This window comes from Silurus aristotelis, assembly GCF_946808225.1.
Source record: "Silurus aristotelis genome assembly, chromosome: 4".
Classification (NCBI taxonomy): domain Eukaryota; kingdom Metazoa; phylum Chordata; class Actinopteri; order Siluriformes; family Siluridae; genus Silurus; species Silurus aristotelis.
Genome location: NC_139577.1, coordinates 13,052,172 through 13,078,314, shown reverse-complemented (window position 1 = coordinate 13,078,314; position 26,143 = coordinate 13,052,172). Strand labels below are relative to the sequence as shown.

General features: G+C 39.9%; 1 protein-coding gene across 1 annotated transcript in view; it reads right to left on the bottom strand.

Annotated features, from left to right (window-relative positions):
* Positions 1-25,670, bottom strand: part of lrpprc (leucine-rich pentatricopeptide repeat containing) — a 58,099-nt gene extending 32,429 nt beyond the window's left edge. The window contains exons 1-21 of the mRNA XM_083539865.1: positions 25,444-25,670; positions 23,138-23,346; positions 22,899-23,021; positions 21,043-21,164; positions 20,374-20,432; positions 19,969-20,055; positions 19,761-19,887; positions 13,769-13,913; positions 13,470-13,627; positions 12,175-12,280; positions 11,314-11,421; positions 5,350-5,468; positions 4,921-5,014; positions 3,985-4,054; positions 2,604-2,631; positions 2,435-2,492; positions 1,036-1,142; positions 814-891; positions 654-710; positions 294-407; positions 46-176 (exon numbers count right to left, since the gene is read on the bottom strand). Coding sequence (XP_083395991.1) covers positions 46-176; positions 294-407; positions 654-710; positions 814-891; positions 1,036-1,142; positions 2,435-2,492; positions 2,604-2,631; positions 3,985-4,054; positions 4,921-5,014; positions 5,350-5,468; positions 11,314-11,421; positions 12,175-12,280; positions 13,470-13,627; positions 13,769-13,913; positions 19,761-19,887; positions 19,969-20,055; positions 20,374-20,432; positions 21,043-21,164; positions 22,899-23,021; positions 23,138-23,346; positions 25,444-25,619 — 2,276 coding nt within the window. The 5' untranslated portion in view covers positions 25,620-25,670. The remainder of the gene's footprint in view (positions 1-45; positions 177-293; positions 408-653; positions 711-813; positions 892-1,035; positions 1,143-2,434; positions 2,493-2,603; positions 2,632-3,984; positions 4,055-4,920; positions 5,015-5,349; positions 5,469-11,313; positions 11,422-12,174; positions 12,281-13,469; positions 13,628-13,768; positions 13,914-19,760; positions 19,888-19,968; positions 20,056-20,373; positions 20,433-21,042; positions 21,165-22,898; positions 23,022-23,137; positions 23,347-25,443) is intronic.
* Between the last annotated feature and the right edge of the window lie 473 nt (positions 25,671-26,143).

Below are 26,143 nucleotides of genomic sequence, written 5' to 3'. Positions count from 1 at the left end.
TGTGTGTCGTGTGTGCATGTGTGATTGGCTCGAAGTTAAACTCACAGCTCTCTCTTCAGGTTGAGCGCCTCCTCCGGGTTGTCGTGACGACAGCATAGGTTGATGAGCAGGGCGTAGCAACTAGTAGTCATTTCATCCTCATACTGAGCTTTCAGCTCCAGAGCATGGGCCAGGTTCTGTAGACACAACAGTTTTACACAACAGACTCAAACACTAAGTATGAAGAAGAAGAAGAAGAAGAAAAACGTAAAATGAGATGCTCGGACTGTAGGTGTGAAAACATCCACCCTCACCTCCTCAGCACACAGAGCAGCGATGAGCTGTCTGAATAAGTTTCCAACCGGCTTCCCTTTGGATTTCAGCTCCTCCAGCCTTCTCTCCTGAACGCCTAGTTTCCCATCAAAAACCTGAGATCCAAAGCGAAAATCGTTACAAATGATTTGTATTTACAATTGAATCCAAAGCCTTTTACAGCAGTAGTAAAGAAAGTAAGCGGTTCCACCAAACACCTTATTATACACAATTCATATAAAATAAACTACAGACCAAATGGATCAGACACTAGACATGGGCGTAGCTTTAAGAATGTAATTGTATTGTATTAAAAATAAAAATCAATCAATCAACACACACACATACACACACAAGCTTACCTTGGACTCTGCAACATCATCTTCTCTCGATTGTTTGTCCACTAGCGCAAGAACGTCCTGCAGCAACACAACATTTACACGCTTGCTCCTATTTATTAATGATACATTATTAATAATTAGATAATATAGTCTATATTAGATTTCAACTAAAATGCTGTACCTTGGTGAGCTCTGGCACATGGTAGAGGTTTAGGATATTCCTGATTCCTCTGTAGATGTTCATATGAATGAAGATGTTCTGGCAAAAAAAATAAAAATAAATACAAATTTCATCCACTGTGTTCAATATGTCAAGACTTAATTTAAAAGGAAAAAAGAGCTCCACATGGTCTACAATGATTCGAATAAGGAAAGGAGGCTATTACGGATTATAGGGACACACCATGTTGCTGAGCTGATTAAGGTATTCTCTCAAAATCTCTTCTTTAGCCTGTACCTCCGACTCGGTCATTCCATCAAAAAGGTTAAAAAGAAAGTAGGCCGTGTTTTCTGTGTTGAGACAGGAAAAAAAAATTCAGAAATTTCTCCACTGTGGAAAGAATAAAGGTATATCTTACCTTATCTTATAAGAATATTAAAGGTGTCCTTTGTAACTTTGTGTCCTTTGTCAAATTCTAAATACACAAGCTAATATACATAAATAAAAATATACTAATAAAGCATGTGTATTAATGTGTATTGCTAACAGTTTTGCCGTAGAATCAACTGAAGAATGTGATCATGTGTATTGGGCAGCTGACACACACAAAAACAGCACAATGACAAACCATTTCCATCTATAACACATGCTCCCACACCAGTGCTGTGGGCGGTCCCCACACACACGCGCGCGCGCGCTTTACCCAACACCTTCACACACAATAGACTGCAACAAGATGAGCCTCAAGATACACACTGTCTCTATTTTGTATGCACACACAATGACATAATGCCTGTTTAAAGAGTCTAGTTCTACAGACTATATTTCTGTGAAAAAATTACAAATTGATACAAAACAATATAATGGATTAATAAAAAAAAAAGATCTATGACACACTTAAAAAATGCACATAATACACTAATAAAATATAACAATAATACACATAAATAAAACGTTATCACAAACCATGAAGCAAATATCATGTGGTCACATATCTGGATTTTTCTTTTACCCACAGTAACTCTATTCTTGTTAATCTATATGGACAAAAGTTTGTGGACACTTGACCTTAAGATTCATATGTACTTCTTGAACATTCCATTCCACATTTAGTTCCCATTTGCTGTTGTAATAACCTCCACTCTCCTGGGAAGATGGTCCACTAGAATTTGGAGTGTGCTTGTGGAGATTAATTAACCCACAATGGTGTTAGTTAAGTCAGGTACTGATGTAGGTGAGGTGAGGAGACCTGGGGATCAGTGAATGTTCACATTCATCTCAAAGGTGTTCAATAGGGTTGAATTCTATAGGTCACACTAGAGGTTCCACTCCAACCTATTTTAAATACATACAATCGTGTGCCTCTGATTTAACAGTTTGTGGAAGAAACGCATATGGCTTTTGTGTGTGTGTCATGGTGTAAAGTCATCAGAAAATAGGTCATGAGAAATTCTGATTATAGCAGTGTCCAAGTGTAAACAAAACAGCTTTAAAATAAAATACAAGCATTAGCATCTGTGTGTACGGAAAAAGATCTTCTTTCAATGTCATGTCTGGGTACCGACCAAATTTCACAGAAGGGTTTGCAAGCTGACAAATGTTGAAGTCTAATGTGACTGCAGCACTAGAAACAATAGCATACCTGCTCGTTCTGCGTCAGTCTGACCAAAGCGGCTATTTTTATAAAGCAGCTCTGTGATCTGAAACAAGAAACAAATCAGTCATTCATAATAAAAGATCAGGAGAACCTGTGTACTGTAGACGAATAACTGCATAAGGATTAAATTAAATGTGAAGGCACATTTCTCTACCTTGGCCATGTTCTCCACATCTTTAGACCTGCAGGGGGCAGCAGAGGATCACAAGTGTTAGGTATAAACGCACAACTATCCACACAGCTGTATGTGCATGTACCATACATCCGTAGTAGTGTATTATAAATATGAGGTCGACCGATAGTATATTTTAACAATAGTTAGGAAGGATCGTACCTGCCAATAACCGTTAATCATTCGATTTTTAAATGGGTACTGGATCAAAACTAACAACACTTGATGTTGAATTAGTACTCAACTTGTATATAAATATATTAATTATATTAATAAATACAGATCAGTTGTCAGATCAGTCATAAATCCCATTTATGACCCAGTTATGTTCCAAAAACCCCTCCGATAAATGAATACCACCCAAAAATGATATTTTATGTATACAGTACTGTATTAACATTTGACTTCATTTTATAATAAATAATTTTTTTGGTCCATCAGACTGAAAAAAAAAAAAAAAAAATGCATGCATTCAACCTGAAACAAGACACTTCAAAATGAACAGCATGTGCCATCAGTAATTCGCCTCTAGAGGCCGCTCTCGTACTATATATCGCAACCTGGAAAAACTATATTGGTATGGCTTTTTGCCGATAGCCAATAGGTACAGTTATTTATCATTACTTTAACAAGGCTGGACATCTGCTAAGTGCACACCCCTCACGTGTTTTCATGCACACACACTCACATAACCTAACATGCTCTCACACGTGTACACATTCACGCGCTCTTGCACACTCACTGTCTAGTGCGCTCGCACACAGTTGCACTTTCACACACTCGTATCTGTGCACACACACAAACTCTGGTGCGCACACTCATACAGACCCACACTCGTGAGCACTTTTTCACGTGCAGACTCTTACACTTGTGAGCACTCACACACTTGCATATAACCCTATAATTCATCAAGAAAGTTAATCAACATGGATTTACTCTAACTAACTAACTTTCTTTCGGATTCTCCCATTAGGGGTCGCCACGCCGCAATCCTCCCCATTTATCCGGGCTTGGGATCGGCACTAAGAGTGCACTGGCTTGTGCAACCCTAATGGCTGGGTTCGGTTCCCTGACCGAGAATCGAACCTGGGCCGCAGCGGTGAGAGCGCCGAATCCTAACCACTAGACCACCAGGGAACCCATTAACATGGATTTACACAAAAAAAAGTGTGTGTGTGTGTGTGTGTGTGTGTGTGTGTGTGTTTACAGCCACATTGTGCTTGAAAGACCATGTATAGCGCATTTAGGCATTTGAGCCATTACAGCATGACCTGAGGTATCATCCATATGCATGAAGTGAATAGAGTATAGCTGGGTGTAGGACCTTGGGCTGAAACACACATGTACACGCTATTGCACTTACCCCCTGAAGCCATTGATCAGGCTTCCTCTGAACGAGCTGAGAGAAATGACTGGGAAGGAGGGTAAAGTTACTGCAGAGACAAAAAAAAAAAAGAGAGAGAGAGAGAGAGAGAGAGAGAGAGAGAAACAAGTCAAGAAGCATCCTTGAGATAATATCATTTTCACAGAGCACTCAAACAGTTATTCATTTTCTATGAAGACATTGCAAACTGATGCTCATTAAGCGAAATCAAATAACTTTACATACTACAAAATAAAACAATGTAACAGCTGATTTTTCTTCCTGTGTTTTCAGGGCGGTCACATTTTTCGAAAAATTTCCAGGCTTTGCAGTTTCTTTCCAACATGTCAAGTTATATTTCTGTCTAATTTCAAGAGATCTCTGCTATAATTAAAGCGGTAATGGCATTACAAATTATTGGTCACTTTCTAAATAATCAAAAGTTTGGCACGTCTACTAATAATTATATATAAATACATAGGTTTTTAACAATGCAAATACGTTAAAAATGATGCATCGGGAAACAATTGCCAATTTGTCTATGATGCACATTTTTTTTTTACTGATGCATCACACATGCCGATGCACTGATACGGATTGGTAATTGGAATCTTACCATCCCGAATGTGAAAAGAATAAATATAACTAAACAGCATTCATTCTCCTTATTCCTATTCAGATAAAGTCTTATCGTTCCCATTCATTTACAAATCACTTAAAAGGCCTAATGGACAAAACCATGTCTGTGAATGGATTTGTGTTTGTGTCATACATATAAGGATAATTAACCTGCAGGCAAAATGTCAACTAAATCCCTGTGCTTGTGTGCATATGTGGAGACATGCCATGCTCGCAGGTCACAGCAAGACTGGCATCTCGGATCAAGCGAGAAAGAGCGATTGAGAGAAAGTCAGTTAGAAAGTTAGTAATACTCACACAGAGCATACAGCTCAGAAAGAGTTCCACTCGCCGCCACCGTTCGCACTTCTGCTGCAATAAATTCGCCATTGTCGACTGCACAGCCAGCGTCCTGCACCACACAAAGAAATACATACGCATCGGAATGCATTCTCTTTCGTATAAAATCAAAAAGAAAAAACAAATAATGATGTAAACCGTTTTACAAATGTTCAACAACTTGTGCAAGTAAAATAAAAACACATACACTACAAAAATTTGGCCTAAACAATGTGAAAGACTGAAATTCTGACAAAATTTACTCGACATTTACTTACTAATATACATGACATATATATATATATATAAGTCCCAGTTCTCATCTCCAGTCTCCCCCCAGATATCGAATAAATCATAAATGGAATACATGCTTAACACAGATGCACACACCCAAAATGTTTCTATTACCTTAAGAGCAACACGAGCACTGTCCACTGAGGAGAAAGTAGGCAGTACGTAGGTGGAGTAAGTGTCAACATCAAGATGAATGTTCAGCTCTTGCATGGCCTTCAGCACCTCCAGAGTACCTGAACAAAATCAGATCAATAAAACAGCAATAAGTTAGTGCCCTCATATACAACTGATCTGCAAGAACACCGTTTAGATCATGATATACGCACCGAGCTCACGAACGAGCAATTTCTTACTTAGGAAACCTGCTCAGCACTTCATAGAGCTCCAAAGTACCATCCATGATCCTACATGAGGATTTAATAATCAGAATATTATTCAGACAGCAGTCATTCACCAAGATCTCCAGCAGTGCCTTGTGCTTCAATCTCGAGCAGGGCCTCATACATATGGACACCATGCTTGAGTGGGTCTGTGTGTGTGTGTGATAAGTGAGTGTGCAGATATGTCTATGAGAGGGGTTAAGTGCATGAAGCACATGAATTAGCAATTTCTGCTGTTTACATTCTCCAACCTGGACTTTAGTGCTCTGTATCGCAGCGTCCTGGGGAAATGCGTTTACCTGGCTGCTCCTCCTCACACTCGCTCTCGCTTGCCACACAGCTAAATAAAATATACGAGGTGCTTTTATCTGCCATTAAACCCCACATCTGGTAAACATAAATGAACTGGGATATCCATCCCTCCATTTGACTCCCTCCATTCATGTTTCTTTCGCAGCACGATGCTTCTCCACTTTCAAGAAAAAGAGGACGGTCTGTCAGACGTTGCTTCCTCAATGGAGCCTGACATCCAACTCCTACCTAGATTGTGAAAGGAGCACACCTGCGTTCCTTATTAATAATCCATAACCCTGTCAAGCGAACAGGAACATGTGAATGGGGCTGGAAAAGCAGGAGGAAAGCCAAGCTGGTCGAATCAGCAGATTTCCTTTTTTTTTTTTTTTTAGGATCTCAGGAGAGCGTACAAGTGGGCTTTTTGCAGCATTAGGAGTTCAGCAAATTCTCAGATGACACTCGGGTTTCGGGTTTGGCAGGATTTATGAACGAACCGCAAATGGAGGACGCGAGCAAAGATAATAAAGAGGCTTGTCCACAGGAGAATACAGAAAAGAGCAGAGTTCGGTGTGCGAAAAAAAGAAAACATAGTTGCCGGTAAATACATGGGTCTGACTCAAAGGCTGAGCAGGGAGGTAAAATATCTATCAAACAGAGTAACTTCAAATGCATTGAGCAACACAACATGACATTTACTCTACATTTATGGCATTCAGCAGACACCCTTATTCAAAGCCACTTACAACTGATCTCAATCATACAAATGAGCAGCTATAGTGTTAAGGGCCTTGCTCAGGGGCCCAGGAGTGGCAGCTTGGTATGGATGGGATTTGAACTCACAACCTTCAAGTTCAATGCCTTAATAGTAAAAATCTCTGTAGGTTTCACAGAGCAAAAATAATTCATGTTTGCTTAAGATGCAATGCACCTTCCTGCAGATCACAGTAGAAGTATGGTATATACAAATGGTGCAGCCCCGGGGTCCCCAACCCTTCTGTTTTTTGTAAGGGCCACACGATTTCTTCGTTCTTTAAAGGGTGACTAGTCGGTCTATAACAGAAAACGACATGAGCCGGAGTGATTGTGGAGATTGTATTATAATTATGCATGGATAATTATTGCTAGATTTGTTTATTATTTACCATACAGACAAATGAGCATTAATCTTCGAGAGGTATATAGCCTATTAAAAGGGACAGCGGATCGGAACCCGGAAAAACTATGTATGGATTTTTGCCGATAGTCGATGGTTCCAGCAAACAACTATCAGTGCTTCGACCTCTATTAATAACCAAGAGAAATTCCAATGGGAAAGAAAAAACCTTTATTATCAAATACACAGATGATATGAGTAAAGCACATATTTTAAAATTACAATTGGGGGTGGGCCATATTCAGCCCGTGGGCCATAGTTTGGGGACCCCCAGCATTAACATGTCCAACTCATATTACAACAGCCTCAAAAAACATCAGTAACAAACTTTTGTCGTTCAGATGCTACCTTTAATCCTCACTATTTAAGTGAAACATCATCTGAAATCACTGCTAATGGGCCAAGACTGCTTCTCTTCCATCTCGGTAGTTTAGTATGAGATATAAAATATGTACACTAACGAAGGTCAAGATAGACTGAATAGGCAGATGACAATGGGCACAGGTTTCTAACAGACCTTAAAGCCATCAGTGGGTAAAGAGGACGGGCGGTGCATTTCCCCTCAAACAATGTCAAGGGCAAGAAGCCGCCTCCGCTGATCCAGGTTGAATGGAGCTGTTGGCTTGCGGCTGGCTAGATAGCACAAGCATATGCTTCCACAAAAAAAAAAAAACCTGTCTAAATCCACACCTCATCAAAATACTAACTTTTCCCTTTGCTTCTTTCTCTGTCTCACATTCGTTTTTTGTTGTTTTTTTTCGGAAGGGAAGGAGGGGGTTTGTTCGGCGCCTACCCGCTAGTGGCACCTGTGGACGTAAAGTGACGTGGTGCTTAATATTTCATGGCCGTGCACAGCAGTGCGCGTAATCCAAAGTGAATTCCCTCAGAGCGTTTGCATTTACATGAGACCCAGTCACTCTGCATTCCATCACATTCCAGCTTTACCATGGCACCCTTTCTCTTTTCTCAAACACACACAGGATGGCGTTAAGAGAGATTGCACCTTTCTTTAGGGCTCCTGCCATTGAACAAATGTGAAACAAAGTTCTGAGGTTGCTTAATGGCCAAATAGTCTATGCTCTCAAAAATAAAAAGAGGGAGAGATATACTACTGTTATTGTTAAAAATATTCATACTTTTAAATATGATTAAAATGTGACTTTGAATTTAGTCATGTCATTGATTATATATTGGCAGGTAGATTCAGCAGTGATGGACAGTAACGAAGTAAATGTAATCTGTTATTGTATTTAAATAGTTTTTTTCATGTATTTGTACTTAACTGAATTATTTCCATTTGGGAAAACTTTTATTTCACTACATTTCAAAGTCATATATTGTACTTTTTACTCAACTACATTTAGCAAAATCACTTTGATAACAGAGTGAGGTGTTTAACTATGGGAATCGCTTTGGGCGTGGCCAACTACGGAAGCTCCCATGACACCACGTCTGTCTTGACAGACAGGGCGACCTGAGATCAGGCTCCGCCCCACCTTTACTACTCAGGTCGACCTCTTACAATATTATTGTAGCAAGATTTCTTCCCGTTCCTGTGCAAGGAGGGACGTGCTGGTGAAACACCTCACTCTTATCAAAGAACACGGGATTTCGTTAAGTAACCCATCGTTCTTTTTCTAACTTCGCTCTGTGTTTCACTATGGAAGATATAGACCACTCCCGGATTGCACGTGATCCCGCTCTACCAAATTATGTTGGCTCTGACCTTCTGGCTCCTAGAACTGCATGTGCTAAAGATGACTCAGACACATTCAGTCTATTAAATCGCACAAAGGTGTGTGGCGTACCCCAACCAGCTGCCTCACAAATTTCCTGAACAGAAACTCCCTCAAGTAGGGCCCATGATGTCGCCATCCCCCTAGTAGAGTGGGCCCCTAGACCCTCAGGTGCTGAAGAACCTCTGCATTCATATGCTAGAGATATAGCCTCAACAATCCAGTGGGACAGACGTTGTCTTGACAATCCTTATGAGGAGCAGCCCAAGACACAAACAGCTGGTCATGCTACCTGAAGCTTGCTGTTCTCTTGACATATGTATAGAGAGGCCGCACCGGGCACACAATGAAGGAGGGTTAAAAGCCGAAAGCTCTGCAATGGGACATCTATAAGAAGAATCCATTACTTTAGGTACAAACATCAGGATAGGATGAAAGGAAACTTTTGAGAGCCCTGGGCCAATCTGTAAACAGGATGGACTGACAGACAGAGCTTGCAGCTCACTCACACACTTGGCTGTCACCAGAACCACAAGCAGGGCTGTCTTAAGAGAGAGAAATTTCAACCCTATCCCATCCAATGGCTCGAAAGGGTGTTGAGAAAAAGCCTCAAAAGACCATAGACAGATCCCACAGTGGAACCATCTTTATTGTTATCAAGTGTGTGAGTAGATAAGGCTTTGGCCCTCTGACTAGTGTGTCAACTTGCGAGGTAAACAGAGGTTGAAAGCTTCGTCCTCTTATTTCTTGAGTGCTGGTTTCTCTCATTTTCTTCGAGAGCTGGACCAAACAGACGCTTTGTCAGTGAGGGCTCACCTGACACAGCTAAGCCCATCGTGCGGCCGCAGCCCCGAACCGCACCTCGTGAAGAGCGCAGAATAAGGTCATTTACCAAACAAATCTCGTCCCAGAGTGCCGGTTGAGCACTCCTGTGTTGAGTTGTCACCCCATCGCCTCCAAAATCTTTGCTTGGTACGCAGACAGTAAAGTCACAGCATTCAGCGAGCACACTGACTGCGGCGCATATTTGTACATCCTCTGATGGATAGACTCCATCAATCTTTCCATTTTTCTTGGCAACAAAATTTGAAAGGAGGCGGAGATAAAGCGCAGATTCAGATGGAGGTGGTAGGCCCCCCGAAGACTCTACCGCTGGCGGGTCCAGCCAACCCCAGCTCTCCCATCCCCTGAATCTCTAGCTTAGAGCACTTTTTCACGGGGCTAGACATCTCCTTCATGCAAGCTGGTACAGCGGGCAGGAGTTGTCTCTTGTTGAGCAGGTGGCAGCCTTTTCCAGTCATAGAGATTCCTTTCAGCTCCTTCCACGTCCTGGGCCACGGGCCAAGCTAGGCCTAGCTTAGCCGTGGCTCGCTTGTATACCTCATGCAGGTTACCATCTGCCTGCGTGGCCATTTTACCCTAGCTGTGGGGTCTCAACTGTTTTGCTGTTAAGGGACCACTGTCATCCTTATCCTCATCCTCCATATCCAAGTCGAGGAGGTCAAAGTTAGCATCGCTCTCTGCGCTCTCTGGGTCGAGCGCACGCTTTGCTTTGGACTTGTTTTGATTGGCGTTTGGTGGTGTCCATGTTCTAGCATGAAAATACAGTTCAGCGTCAGTTCAGCAGCTGAAGTTAAGAATTTCCAGAGGAAAAAAATGATGGAAGAAACTCCTGACTTGAACTCGCCACAACACCCATGGCCTTATTTGTGTGATTTTTTTTGGAGTAGTTAAAAAGAAGGTTTTGGGCTCATGATAATTGTAATAGATATCAATCAGTGTTTGACCCATTAATATCATTCTATTAATAGATTGTTGTAAAAAAAAAAAAGAGTAACAGACTCTTTTCATTAAGCAAAAGTCTTGTAACAAAAATGATAAAAGGAACATAATTGCCATAATAAAATCATAGTACTTTGGATACTTAAGTACATTTGAAGGCAAATAATTTTGTACTTTTACTCAAGTGAAAGGGAGCACTTTGTCCACCACTGCAATTCAGTACATTTTCTTTTAATCCTCTTTGATTTAAATAGATTTTTGAAACTCAAATTGTATGTGGAGGAATTAGCAGGAGGAAAAGAATATAAGAGAATTTACTCTTTACGTTGCTTCATAAATGACTTTTCGAACACACTGTAATGGAAACGAGTTAAAATTGTGCAATCGTGAGCTTAACCTTGTAGTAATATTTAGCAGTTAATTGCTGACAATCATTGATTACACTGTGTGCATGTATGTTTGTGTTTCCCCTGCAAACACCTGCAACCAGCATCATCATCAGCACAGCACAGCTTATTTACACACAAATCCTCACATTTTTGTGTTCAGCTGTGCTACTCTGACGCAATTAAAAAAAAATTTCCCCCACACACACACACACACACACACACACACACACACACACACACACACCCTTAAAAAGAAAACCTTTTTATTTTCCAAATCTAGGTCATCAGTGACGAACGTTAATCTTTGTGTTAGTCAGCTCAGACGCACGGCCATCAGAACCTACCTTGTGTGTTTTTGTCTTTCTGGTGCTTGACTAAAAGGGGCCAGAAGTAGTGAGGCCTGATGGGTAATCCTTCTTCCTTCATTTTCTTCATCACCTCTATGGCCAAAGCTGTACAGACAGAGAAGTTATTGGCACTGATTTTAGAATTTCTGACACCGAGCATGAGGCCAGGCCTGCACAAGAAAAAGCGGAATGCAAGCCTGAAAAAAGCACAGCCATAATTGCACACACGCACACAGGTAGTCCCTGACTTATGATGGAGATGCGTTCTGATGACCTCAGCTTAAACTTGAAAATATCGTATAAGTCATGGCCTAGCATACCCAGGAGTCTTATAAAATGATGATTTGTATGAGGTAGAATATGGTCAATTAATTTGTTAATTTAACAAATAACAGTACGTCCTTTCGCAAAACAGGAATTTTACAGTACCGTAATGTATAAACTTTACAGTATATATGTATGTGGCAGCATGTACGGAGAGTGGAGCCAGATGAAACAAACGCTCTGTTTTAAAGTCTGGCAATTGCGATTAAAAAAAAGAGACAGGAACAAGAACTACTTGGGCTTTAAAAACCCCAAAAAACAAAAAGAAATATGTGCTCTAACACAGACAACTGAACTCTGCCAGGATATATGCGTCTCCCACCTTGTGAGATGCCTTATTCTTACCAGTGGTTGACAGTGTCCCAACGCACTGTAACACATATATATGCTGCTACATACAACATTAACATTTGAGCAATTTTCTTGCATCGCTATTGCCACTGTAAGATTAAAAAGTTGGAAAGTCTATGTCTAGTATATAACTTGCCTATACACAAATACTAGTATAACACACATAAATGTACGGACACACACCTGTGTTCTTGGACTCCAGAGCGCAATACAGTGTGAACTGCTGTGGTGAAGAGTGAAGGTTGGATTCCTTTAGTTGTGTGCAGAAATAGACCAACTTTTCAGGCGACTGTAACAAAAATACACAAAACAGATTGTTTACCGATACAGACAGACGCAAGGAAACATTCTACAGAACATTTTCTAATGAGCTTTCAAATAATACGAATGTGTGTTTTTGGCTTCTCTATCTGCAATTATCATATTCTGCATATTATTATACTTCACATTAGTAGGAGCCCATTTGGTCCATAGAAAAGCGCAGTCATGCTGATATTCATTATAACCACATGCCTCAATGTGAGAACTTTTTACAAATAAGTTATATAAAGCAGAAATAAATGAGGACTCCTTATTTTGTTTCTCTAGCAAAAAAAAAAAAAAAAGAGGAAACCATTCATGTCGAAAATAATAGCCCCTCTCTTACAAAAAGCCAGGAGACTTATATTATGTCTGTATTCCTTAAAACCCGAATAGCTGTACTAGGAATTGGATTGTTTTAAGATTGTCAAGTCGTGTAGTTTGTTCAAGTTCACTACATTTTAAAGCCAAGTATCTTACTCAACTACATTTTGCAAAATCAGTCATACCTTTTTATTTATGAGTGGATAAAAACTTATTAATAGTGTAGGGGTAAAGTTTGAAATCATCCAGGATGTTAAAAAGAGAATGAGAAAAGCGCCCCACAAGTGAGGGAGTGTATTTTTGATACTTAAGTGCATTCGAAAGCAAATACTTTTGTACTTTCTCAACTGAAATTTTAAAAAGGGACCACTTTTACTGGACTCATTTTTCCACATGTATCTCTGCTCCTATGGTTTGTGTACTTCGCTCACCACTAAATCTAATACAGTTTGGTATCATGCAACATGTACTTTTTGCCTATAGGCCTCAATCAAGTTTGACTTATGACCCTTCATTTGAAATAAAGATCTGTACTTGCAGTTTTCTGGTCTCGGCTGACATTACGTTATAGCATCTAGCTACATTATCTAGCTACATTACCATTAAAGGTGATTCTGGGAAAACTGACAGTATTTTAGTATATTAAACCAAATCTTAAATCTTTTTAACAGAAAGTGAAATATGAGGGTGATCATTTCTTCCACAGGCAAGGAAATGCAAGCGATCGAACAAATTAGAGAACCCGAACACATTGCATGCATGTTAAATGTGCATAAAGTGGCAGATGTGAACACTTTAAACTTTGTTGGCTAAAGCTATCAACTGTACAATAGTGTATATTTGCAGGACCTGACCTTGTTCATGTTCACGCAGTGACGGAGGAAGAAGTTGCCCATGTTCAGAGTTTCCCCGTCCTGCAACTCTGACTGCAATCCGGGAAAGCTTTTCAGCACAGTAAATGCAGTGTCCTCAAAGCCCTGGGTGGTCAGACTCAAACACAGGTTCATCGCATCTGTGCACAGAAACCCCCCCAACACACCCACACAAAAATATGCATTTAGAAACAGTGCAACAAGACGGAAAAATATCAGTGCAGATTAGACATGCACGAGGTGATCAAGATGATCAATGTTACATGGCAAAATAGATGTACCTGGCACGTAGCCCCTCTCATGCCGCATGCACTCCACTATTTCAGGCACGTATTGCTGATGGCCAGCTTTGGCGAGACTGAACACCACCTGCATCAGGTCTCTGTCCATCAGACTGACGTCTTTGCTCTGCACCGTGTTTAGAGTCTGTGCAAGAGCCGGAGGAAATACAATTAATCAAGACATTTGAACACAATTAATTATCACACAACCAATCAAATCGACCAGTATGAAGAGATGCAATAAACGACTTTAGATATACACTGAAACACAGCGGGTGTGCCGAACAGAAAAGGGAGAAACATCATCAGGAGGCAAGGCTGTGTGTTTAATATTATGTACTCAATGTACTCAAGAAACTAGAATTAGCACAGTTACTGTGGCTACTCACTCCGTACCGGAAATAAGAAATCGCATGACATAATTTACCGACAGTCTAGAGATATGAATTCTTTAGCGTTCTATCTCCAGCTTCAAGAATTTATCCTAAAATGGAGAAAATTCTGACAATGCCGCATATCGAGGGAGTGAATGAATGAAAGATGGAAAGAATGAAGACATTTGTTCAAGTATGCTGAAATAAGAAAAGTTAAGGAGATCATATCTTTAGAAAATTACATTTTATATATTTTTTTTTTATAAATTTAATTCATGACAATTTAATTATTATAAAAAAGTGTTTTGCATTAATAAGATTTATTCCATATTCTTTTTATAAAATATTAAATGTTTTACATATTTAAACAAGCAGGCATTTTTTTATTGTTTTAAAAATGTAAACTGTTGATGTTCACAAATTTTAATAATAATAAACTGCGACAATCAATTTTATGTTTTGCTTTTCTTCCGCATAACGTACCAAAGGTGATTCGAACCATCACTTAAAAACCGAGGTATAGGAGGAGCCTGATTCGACTAACAATCTTATAGTCCAATCTTCACAGAGGTGTAATAAAACAAGGATCATGCCATTTTCGTTATGTGGGGGAGCACAATGTCTGATTTCACGCAGAACTAACAATTTTCTCCCATTAAGTTATTATACAGTCTATTATGATAATGCTGTAAATTCTTCTTCTTCTTCTTCTTCTTTCGGCTGCTCCCATTAGGGGTCGCCACAGCGGATCATCCGTCTCCATACCCCCCTGTCCTCTATATCTGCCTCTTTCACACCAACTACCTGCATGTCTTCCCTCACCACATCCATGAACCTCCTCCTTGGCCTTCCTCTTTTCCTCCTACCTGGTGGCTCCATCTTCAGCATTTTTCTACCAATATAATTCATGTCCCTTCTCTGCACATGTCCAAACCATCTCAATCTCGCCTCCCTCACCTTGTCACCAAAACATCCTACATGCGCTGTCCCTCTAATAAACTCATTTCTAATCTTGTCCATCCTCGTCACTCCCAACAAAAACCTCAACATCTTCAGCTCTGCTACCTCCAGCTCCACCTCCTGTCTTTTACTCAATGCCACTGTCTCTAATCCATACAACATCGCAGGTCTCACCACAGTCCTATAAACTTTCCCTTTCATTCTTGCAGATACTCTTCTATCACAAATCACTCCTGTCACACTTCCCTAACACACTCTCCATTACTTTGCACTGTTGACCCCAGGTACCTGAACTCCTCCACCTTCTCCACCTCTTCTCCCTGCAACCGCATCACTCCACTGCCCTCCCTCTCATTCACACACATGTACTCTGTCTTACTCCTACTGACTTTCATTCCCCTTCTCTCCAGCGCATATCTCCACCTCTCCAGGCTCTTCTCAACCTGCTCTCTACTCTCACCACAAATCACAATATCATCTGCAAACATCATAGTCCAGGGAGACTCCTGTCTGACCTCGTCCGTCAACCTGTCCATCACCACTGCAAACAGGAAAGGGCTCAGGGCCGATCCTTGATGCAGTCCAACCTTCACCCTGAACCAGTCTGTCGTACCTACTGCACACTTTACTGCCGTCACACTGTCCTCATACATGTCCTGCACCACCCTCACATACTTCTCTGACACACCTGACTTCCTCATACAATACCACAACTCCTCTCTCGGCACCCTGTCGTACGCTTTCTCTAAATCCACAAATACACAATGCAGCTCCTTCTGTCCTTCTCTATACTTCTCCATCAACATCCTCAAAGCAAATAAGGCATCTGTGGTGCTCTTCCTCGGCATGAAACCATACTGTTGCTCACAAATGGTCACCTCTTCTCTCAGCCTGGCTTCCACTACTCTTTCCCATAACTTCATGGTGTGACTGATCAACTTTATTCCCCTGTAGTTACTGCAGGTCTGCACATCTCCCCTATGCTTAAAGATCGGTACCAGCACACTCCTTCTCCATTCCTCAGGCATCCTCTCCCCTTCCAGAATCCTGTTAAACAATCTGGTTAAAAACTCCACTGCCATCTCTCCTAAACATCTCCACGCTTCTACCGGTATGTCATCTGGTCCAACCGACTTTCCATTCTTCATCCTCTTAATCGCTGCTCTCACTTCCTCCTTACTAATCCTATCTACATCCTGCTTCACCAACTCCACATCCTCCAACCTTCTCTCTCTCTGATTTTCCTCATTCATCAGCTGCTCAAAATACTCCCTCCATCTTCTCAACACACTCTCCTCACTAGTCAACACATTTCCCTCTCCATCCTTTATTGCTCTAACTTGCAGTACATCCTTCCCAGCTCGGTCCCTCTGCTTGGCCAATCGGTATAAATCCTTTTCTCCTTCCTTAGTGTCCAACCTCTTATACAGTTCCTCATATGCCTTTTCCTTGGCTTTCGCCACATCCCTTTTAACCTGCTGCCGCATCTCCTTGTACTCCTGCCTACTTTTCTCATCACTCTGTCGATCCCACTTCTGTTTTGCCAACCTCTTTCCCCTAATGCTCTCCTGCACTTCCTCATTCCACCACCACGTCTCCTTGTCTTGCTTTCTATTTCCAGATGTCACACCAAGTACTTTTCTAGCTGCATCCCTCATCACTCCTGCAGTAGTTGCCCAATCATCCGGCACCTCTTCACCACCACCAAGCCCCTGTCTGACCTCTTGCCTGAACCTCACACTACACTCTTCCTCCTTCAGTTTCCACCATCTTATTCTTCTTTCAAACCTTACTTTCCTCCTCTTCTTCTTCGCCTCCAAAACCATCCTACAGACCACCATCCGATGCTGTCTAGCTACACTGACCCCCGCCAACACCTTACAGTCTCCAATCTCCTTCAGGTTGCATCTCCTACACAGAAGATAATCCACCTGTGTGCACCTTCCTCCACTCTTATACGTCACCCTATGATCCTCCTTCTTCCTAAAATACGTGTTCACCACTGCCATTTCCATCCTTTTAGCAAAATCTACCACCATCTGCCCTTCCACATTCCTCTCCTTCAAACCATACCTACCCATCACCTCCTTATCACCTCTGTTCCCTTCACCTACATGTCCATTAAAGTCTGCCCCAATCACCAATCGTTCTTTCCTAGGTACACCATCTACCACTTCATCTAATTCACTCCAGAATCTTTCCTTCTCCTCCATCTCACAGCCAACTTGTGGAGCATAGGCACTGATGACATTTATCATCATCCCTTCAACTTCCACCTTCACGATCATCACCCTATCAGAAACTCTCTTCACCTCCACTACACTCTTACTGTACTCTTCCTTCAGAATCACCCCTACACCATTTCTCTTCCCATCCACACCATGATAAAACAGTTTAAACCCACCTCCAATGTTCCTGGCCTTACTCCCTTTCCACTTAATCTCCTGAACACACAACACATCTACCTTTCTCCTCTCCATCATATCAGCTATCTCTCTCCCTTTACCCGTCATAGTACCAACATTTAAAGTACCAACCCGAACCTCTACTCTCCCACACTGCTCCTTTTCCTGCCGTCTCTGTAGACGCCTTCCTCCTCTCCTTCTCCTTCTTCGGCCAACAGTAGCCCAATTTCCACCGGTACCCTGTCGGCTAACGATACCTGTGGCGGTCGTTGTTAACCCGGGCCTCGACCGATCCGGTATGAAATTCTCATTTGTGATCCGCATATTTGATTTGGCACATGTTTTACGCTGGATGCCCTTCCTAACGCAACCCTCCCCATTTACCCGGGCTTGGGACCGGCACTAAGAGTACACTGGCTTGTGCCCCCCTAATGGCTGGGTTATGATAATGCTGTAAATAAAAACATGAAAAGAAAGAAGTTTTTACAAAAAATATTTAACGTGCCTGAATAAAACCAATTACCCAACTAGTTGCACTGTATTTAAATCGATCTCGCACAGGCAATTTAGGGAATTTCATTTGATTTGTCGACATGTGAAATGCAAATCCTGTCTGCAGTATAGCCTTTCTACAGTGATTTATTAGGCTTATTGATCCAAAATGGTTTTATACATTTTCTTCCACATCTTTGTGTGATGTTCTGTATATTGTGGGTTTAAAATGTTATGAGAAATCGTTTTAAGAATGTCTATCCACATTGCTTTTTATTTCAACTTTAAAAAGATAAAAAAAAAATAAAAAAGACTAAGTTTCATCTACCACTTGACAGGCAGTTTTGATTTGCTGACTACCTACGACTACGTAAAACAGGGGTCCCGAGACTATGGCATGACCGCACATTTGAAACGGCCCTCTGAACAATGCCAGAGATGCATTTATAAAAAAAATTTAATAACAAAATTTCATTCATGGTCAACTGATGCTGTTTTTCGCTTAGTTGGGCTGCTCAAGTCACGGGTTGGTGTGATGGCAAGATAACAGCCGCCTGCGAAATGGCAACAGGAAAAAGTACAAGTCAACCAGCAGCAGAAAAACGTGTGCGTCCCAAATTCACCCTAGGCATTAGAACGTTTTATTTTAAACTGCTGTAAAAAAGAGTCTAAAACCTGAAAGTTAAGCAAAGAGGAGCTCATGTGGCCTGGAAGTACCACAGTGAGGCACAAAAAAACATTGTTAAAATAAAGTTATTATATTTTATATAGATTTTTTTTAAGCATGAGTGTGAACATGCCATCTGCAAAATACAATAGAAATGTTGATTTACACTAATTGCTGCACCTTGCACACTCAAATACTGTTTTTGTTTTGATTTTTTTACAGAGAAAAAAAAAAAAAAAACAGCACGAGTGAATATGTTCAAAGGAGAACTCCCCCATGTGCTCCTCAACAAGCAGACGCTAAAAGCTTTAAAATGTCAAAAATAAAGATGGCTAAACTCACTATGTGGCTTTTGCATTTTTTAAGTACACTTTTATAAATAAATACCCTAAATAAGGGTTTTCTATAGCTATAATAAGCAAAGCATTAAATACATTTGTATCCAATTAAATATCAAAATATTTGCAACACTACTCATATAGTATTTGTATTTGATAAAATTATCAAAGTTATAGTATAGTAATTATACTAAGTTATAGAATATTTATTAATAGAGGTTGAGGCACCGATTGTAGATTGCGGGAACGAATGGCAAAAATCCATAGTTTTTCCGACTTACGGTCCGCTGTCATCATGAATGCAGCCTCTAGAGGTGAATCACTGATGCCACATTTTTACATGTGAGCATTAGGAGGCATTTTCTGTTACTGACTGATCTGGGACCCAATAAAAAAAAAGGAAAAATTAAGTGGCCCTTACGGAAAAAAAATTGCCAAGCTGTGACGTAAAACATTAGTCGGGGACACCCTAAACAAACCTTAAGCCATGACACGTTCCACATTTATCCAGGCCTATTTCCTTCAACTTTATTAAGAGGCTGTGCACCCTGATATGATTAGTTCATTGTTGAGGTTATTACATGTAGTTGGACAAAATTAATCATCCTAATGTGACAAAATTAAAAAGAACACAACAAATGTAGTTTTTTCCAGAAGCCCTGTGCTGCCTGATACAATAATCTCATTTATCTAAATGTTTAATTTATAGAAAGAAAACCCTCTTGATTACAATACTGAATTAGCCAAACAACTCACCTCCTTGATTTTGCCCATGTTCCCCTCTTCAGCATAAGCCACTAGTAAAGCCAGATAAGTGTCCGGGCCTGGCTCAATCCCGGCCCCTCTCATGACGGACAGGATGTTTTCTGCACTCTCCATGTCTCTGTGCAAAAAGGTTGCAGTGTTTAAATTATAGACAGATGGGGATAAAACGTATAGCCATCGCTCACTGAGGGAGACTCACCCGGCTCGGCTGTGACCAGTCACCAGAGAGTTGAACACTGCCTCTGTGATGGGCAAGTCTTTGCTCTTCATGAAGCCCAGAATTTTACTGGAGAGAGAGTGAAAAAAGAAAGAAAGAAAGAAAGAAAGAAAGAAAGAAAGAAAGAAAGAAAGAAAGAAAGAAAGAAAGAAAGAAAGAAAGAAAGAAAGAAAGAAAGAAAGAGAGACAGAGAGGTTATGAGAATTCTCAAAATCTCATCAGGTCTTGAAACAATTCCTATACAATAGTGTGCTTCGAACTTTGGCGGGAAAAAACATATGGTTGTGATGGTCAGGTGACCCCATAGTTTTGGCCATAGAATGTATATTGTGCTGCTGTTTAATATAAAGAATTTACAAATTAAATAAATAAATAACTTGGTCTCACCTTGCGCCTTCAATATCTCCATTTTGACAATACGCTGCAATCAGTCTTTGATACGTCACCTGGCGAGGAAGGGTCATTCAAACAGTTTAGCCAAAAGCAGAAATAAACAGTTGTAACACTATACAATTAGCAAAAACAACACTACTACTCCTTCGGCTGCTGCTACTACAACCACTACAAAATATAAGGTCATAATAATTGCAATTATTCATAATAAAACCAATGAATAGCACTCAAAATGTAAACAAAGTGAAAGGCCTGCAATAGTTTCTTTACAATTCAATAAGATACAATTCAACTAAAAAAAAAAATGTATATTACGAGGACGATACGACAAAATTGTAAAAATATTTTGTTCCGCGCGGCAAGCAGAAATGTAGCAGCGTATGCTCCATCCCCTCGCAAACCTCGCATCCCCACATACATATATACAATAGCGTAAATTGCTGTTTTGTTCAACTCTTTGCAGTAATTTATTAAATTAACAAATGACAGTACATTACACCATACTGATCACCGTTCTTTAAGACTCCTGGGTGGTCTGTATTAGAATATAGAGCTCCCCCTGCTTCCTTAATTCGAAAAGTATACCCTTCAATCACCTAACATACTTTACCCTCAGCCTTGTTCTCCAGTTAGTTATCAGTAATCGCTCAAAACGTCACTCACTCTGTTGGGCTGAACGTTGGCCACTTCCATTTTGCTGAGAAAATCAGTAGGCGAGAACTTGAACTCATTCTGCAGGTAGACTTTGAGTAGCGCGTTGTAATGGCTTACATCATATGCGGCACCTGCGAGAGAAAGAGACACAGTCGCAAACAACGTATTGGATTTAGCTGAGATTTCACACAATCTTTGGTTCGATTTCATCTAGAAACCATTTCACATGTTACGCTGTTAACTGCTAAAATTGTGTTAAGATATTACATACTGTAATATTATAGCAAGTTATAGTTACGGTCTGTGAAAGGTTAATGCGTTGAAGCGAATCTGGTTGCCTCGAAAAGAGCATTTAAAAGATTTCATTCACATTAACAGCATTTAGCAGACGGCCTTATCCAGAGTGACTTGCAATCGTCTTATTTATACAACTGAGCACATGACTTTTCAAGGGCCTTTGCTCAAGGGCCCAGCAGAAATTATTTGGTGGAGCTGTGATATTAACTTTCTGATCAGAGGTCCAACATCTTAAGCTTTGAGTGACCACTTCTGCCTGTGCATTGAGGATAATTTTGACAATTGTTAAAGCATTACGCGAGTTTCACCATGGCACAGATCATTGCCAGAGGTACCCAAACTTTAACCAATAAAGAGCTAGAAATCAAAATTGATTAAGGTCCATGGGTCATGAATTAAATGTTGCATGGAAGCAAATGTTCTCGTTACTATACATTCAAAAAGCTGAAGAATGAATTGGAAAGAATTATACAGAAGGACAAATATAATCTTTAAAAACAGCAATTTTCTCTTGTCTGCCTCAATTTCTCCATAACTAGCTGCTCATTAAGTGTCAAAAAGCATTATGTATGTGTATATATATATAGGGCATGGCAGGCTAAATCAAACACTACCACAGGCCAACTTGGGCAACCAACCCCTAGTTTGGGCATCTCTACAATCAATGATTTTTAAATTTTGCAGAGAAAATTTTAATTTTAATAACAAATCAATTTATGTTCTCTTAAAATCACACATAAAGGGTGCTTATTTTCCCTAATTTCATTATCGATATTATTATACTCCACCAATATTCCGTTTCACATCAAACAACTGAATCCTGGTTGTTATTTTACGAAGAAAATCAAGTTGATGAATCAGGATTGTTGTACAATTTCCATCAATTTCAGCTCCACAGACCAACATAAAGCAAGACTTTGTGGGTTACCATGACAGAATATAAGCATTTTTTTAAAAACCTGCTCCATATCAGCCAAGTTTATTAATTAGATAAGTTTAGCTTGCGTTCTGAAAATAAAATGAACTAAACTAATTTAAGCGACTATCAATAATGGAATTGTAATGAATGAACAACGAGTTTGACCCAGATGAGGACGGGTTCCTCTAAAGGTTTCTCCCGCATGCCATCTCAGGGAGTTTTTCCTTTGCCACAGTTATCACTGACTCGCTCTTTATGGACATCCTTACAATTAAAAGGAACAAACTGATGGGCTCTAAACTTGTACGTTCAAACTTCATAACCTTCATCGCTGGAAAGCTGCTTTGGGGAAATGTTAATAGTTAAAAGTGCTATACAAATAAAATTTTATTGAATTAAACTAAACCATTTGGCCGAAAGAACAAGACGATTTTAAGAGTTCGAATTAATCAAGAATCCTGAGTGATAATCGTACATTTGGTTACTTGCAATCATCCTACATTAAATGCTAGAACATTTTGACCTTAAAATAAAATCATTTTGTTAATTGTTCTGGATTAACAAGTGATTTGTACATGATTCTGACTACCACACAGTGCACATTTCTAAGATGCAGAATCAATAAGAATAAAGAGAGGCAGCCTCTCACCCAACTCCTGCAGCTTCTCCCAGATCCGATGTGCCAGCTCACTGCGCTCTTCAAGTGGCATCTCGGGCAGCAGTGAGCCACAACTCCTCAACAGCAGCAGAGCCTGATTACTGCTGGGGTATCCTACAGACAGAAATCCGTTTTCCTAATATTAATGTGCTCAAGCTGTTTAAAAAGAGACTCCGTTTGAATCAAACAAATATTGGATCAATTAATCCAACCAGGTAGCATAATTATACCTGTACGGCAGATGTCGTGAAAGATGCGTTGAATCAACGTTTTGGTGACGCGACCGGTCCGTCTGACCGAGCTGTCGAGTTTAGCGAGAGCCCAGTCGAACTGCTGGGCCTGTTTTGTGCGTAAAGCGACGCTGGGTTCATCTTTCACCACACCTTTACTCTCTGTGGCAACACTGAGGCAGCGCAGACCTGCAGAGGACCAAGCGGACCTAAAGAAAAAGAAATGACATGAAATTTTTTTGCTCACTTAGGAAAAACCTGTAATGAGGAACACTGTCACAAAGCAGCTTTACGGATATACATCAATCTCAAATATGCATTTTAACTCCATCCTTCTGAACTGTTTTTTTCTCAATTAAGAGATTCTGATAAAATCCGCTATGATAAGTTGTATGTCCATCAGTAAGCTTCGCTTTTTTTATTTTTTTATAATCCTAATTGAAGGGAAGAACTTATTCAGGCATTGGTGTTTGACCGTGGTGTAAAGCATTTGAGTAAATGTACTTCATTACTGTACTTAAGTAATTTTTTGGCTACTTTCTGGGTTTATTGAGTGCTGAAGATTTAAGCAACTTTTATTCTCTTCTCAATTACATTTATTATTCATTAGAGGTTCTTTTTACTCCACTTTATTTTAATTGATGACCTTTACCTATTATATGTTGTGTGGCAGCTTTATCTGCCGTGGCTTATGTATTCTTCGGAAGAGGCGATATTTAATTTAATTTCTCCATTCAATACTATGGTTCTTCAACTTTTGACATGATACTGTAATTTTATTTGTAAAGTGAAATTCCCATTACAATTTTATTATTATTTTTTTTTTTACCAGTTTGTGTGATCATTGTTTCTGGGATCTCGATCTTGCAGTGTTGAGAACTAGTTCATCTTTGAGCATACGTGCAAATCAGATTCTGGAATTAGTGACTTAACTTGTAATAGTCAGTTTAACAGTAAGGTATCAATACTTTTACTCAAGTATGATTTTGAGGTACATTTTACACCTCTGGTGTCTGATAACACAGGCCTTAAACGCTGGATCGGGGTCAGATTTGGATTCGACATGTTCCATGTTTCCTGTTGGTGTGTTTTTTTTTTTATATGTGTAAAGATGCCTAACATAACAGTTTTTTTAACTGTGTGTATTATAGCCTGCTGCATTCAGAGGCTGATGTTGTGCACATCTGCGGCCTGCAGAGTGTCAGCTCGAGAGCCACAATATCGTCAGGTTAGCAAAAAATTTTAAAAAGTACACCAAATACTGTTTACGGTCAAACGCATCCTTATATATACACTTTTTTCACATATATCTTTATACACTTTTTATTTATCTGCCTTTTGTTTTGTTTTTTCTCCTCATTCTATTCCCTCATGCCGGACCGTTGTAAAAATCTCTGTATGTATGTGTGTGTGTGTCAAATAAAATTTTATTTGAAATACAAATGATTAATAAATGACCTTGACCATTTAACCTAATAAACACTGTGCAACAAACATCTTTGATGTATTCCTGAGTCTTGACTCTTACAAATATATATTAGACGTGTATCGGCACACGGATTTGTACTGAAACTTTTCAGTACGGGGCTTTCGGTTCGGTACATGAATGCAATTCTTATGTGGAAAAGTGTTATTATCCGAGTTCAGGAATGTATTAAGTGGTGGACCGTAACTGTGTTTAGTCTCTGCCTTGCACTTTGAGTGCATTTTATTATTAATAAACTTAAAAAACATACACAATACCAGGAGCATTAAAAAAATAATAAAATAAAATAAGAGTAAGCGCAGTCACTCTGGCTACTCATTTACACACCATAAACCTAATAAAAGTAATCAGATTCATTGACATTATCTTTATGCAAATGCTGAATTTAGTGCTGTGAAGTTTTAAGTGAGAAATTTTGCCACATTTTTCGAAACTCTGTCCTGCACAAGATTGAGTAGTAAATCATTGGTATCAGCTCAATAGCTCTGAACTCCTACAAATTACATATAAATTTTCCATTAATATTAATAAGTAGTAAAATGTGTATATTAGTATTAAAGCCTGACTTCAGGATGGTATTTATCCCCACATTGCCCCCAATCTGATTTATAAGACAGACTCAAAGCCTTAAGATCATAATGAGATCCCTTTTTTTTTTTTTTACAACATGCCATTAAATTAAAATCAGATACTGAAAGAGCATGCGCTTATAATGCACCATGTTCAAATAGAAGATGCCCTACACGGTCTTGTCCCCAAAGCTCAATGACATCTGCGTGCTCTCCTAAACAAGCATGGCTACCCCGGCATGCTAACCTACCTGTTCGAGCACACCGATCTTAAAGCGGTTTGTCTCGGACAAGCCTCGATTCCTTTCACACCAACTGCTCTGCTGTATAGGCGATGGATCGGGTGTCCCTGGCTGTTTATTTTTCCTCGCAGCGAAGAACAAGGCGAGAGTTTAAGCAGCCGAGAGGATCTTAAGAGCGCAGCCATGTTTAACCTGCAATAGAGTGGAAGAAGGACATCCGTACCACGTGACAGGTCATAGGGCACTGGAGGAGCTTATTAGCTGCGAACTGGCGGGGTGAATCGTTTGTTAGGAATGATTTGGGAGGTCGTGATTGTTGGTGAGAATCTTTTAGGTATGAATTAGATTATGATTAAACACGAGTGTTTCGTTGACGGTGGTGTTTATAAAAATGTATCAAGTTTGCTACATATTATATAATTTCTCAATTTGCTAATAACCCCTGTCGGACTGAATGGGATGTACAATTACATACAGTACTAGCGATGGGAAGATCGGATCATATAAGTGACTCGGTTATTTGACTCGAGTTCATCAAAATAAGCGGATCTTTTTTTTTTCATCATTTAATGCATTCCGTTGCTCTGATCAGAAATACAATAAAATGTAACATTTTTAATAAGAAGATTCCCAAACACACCTACATACACAAACTTTGACGATAGTTTCAGTAATAAAAATATGAAAAAGCAGCTATGGACAAATTATG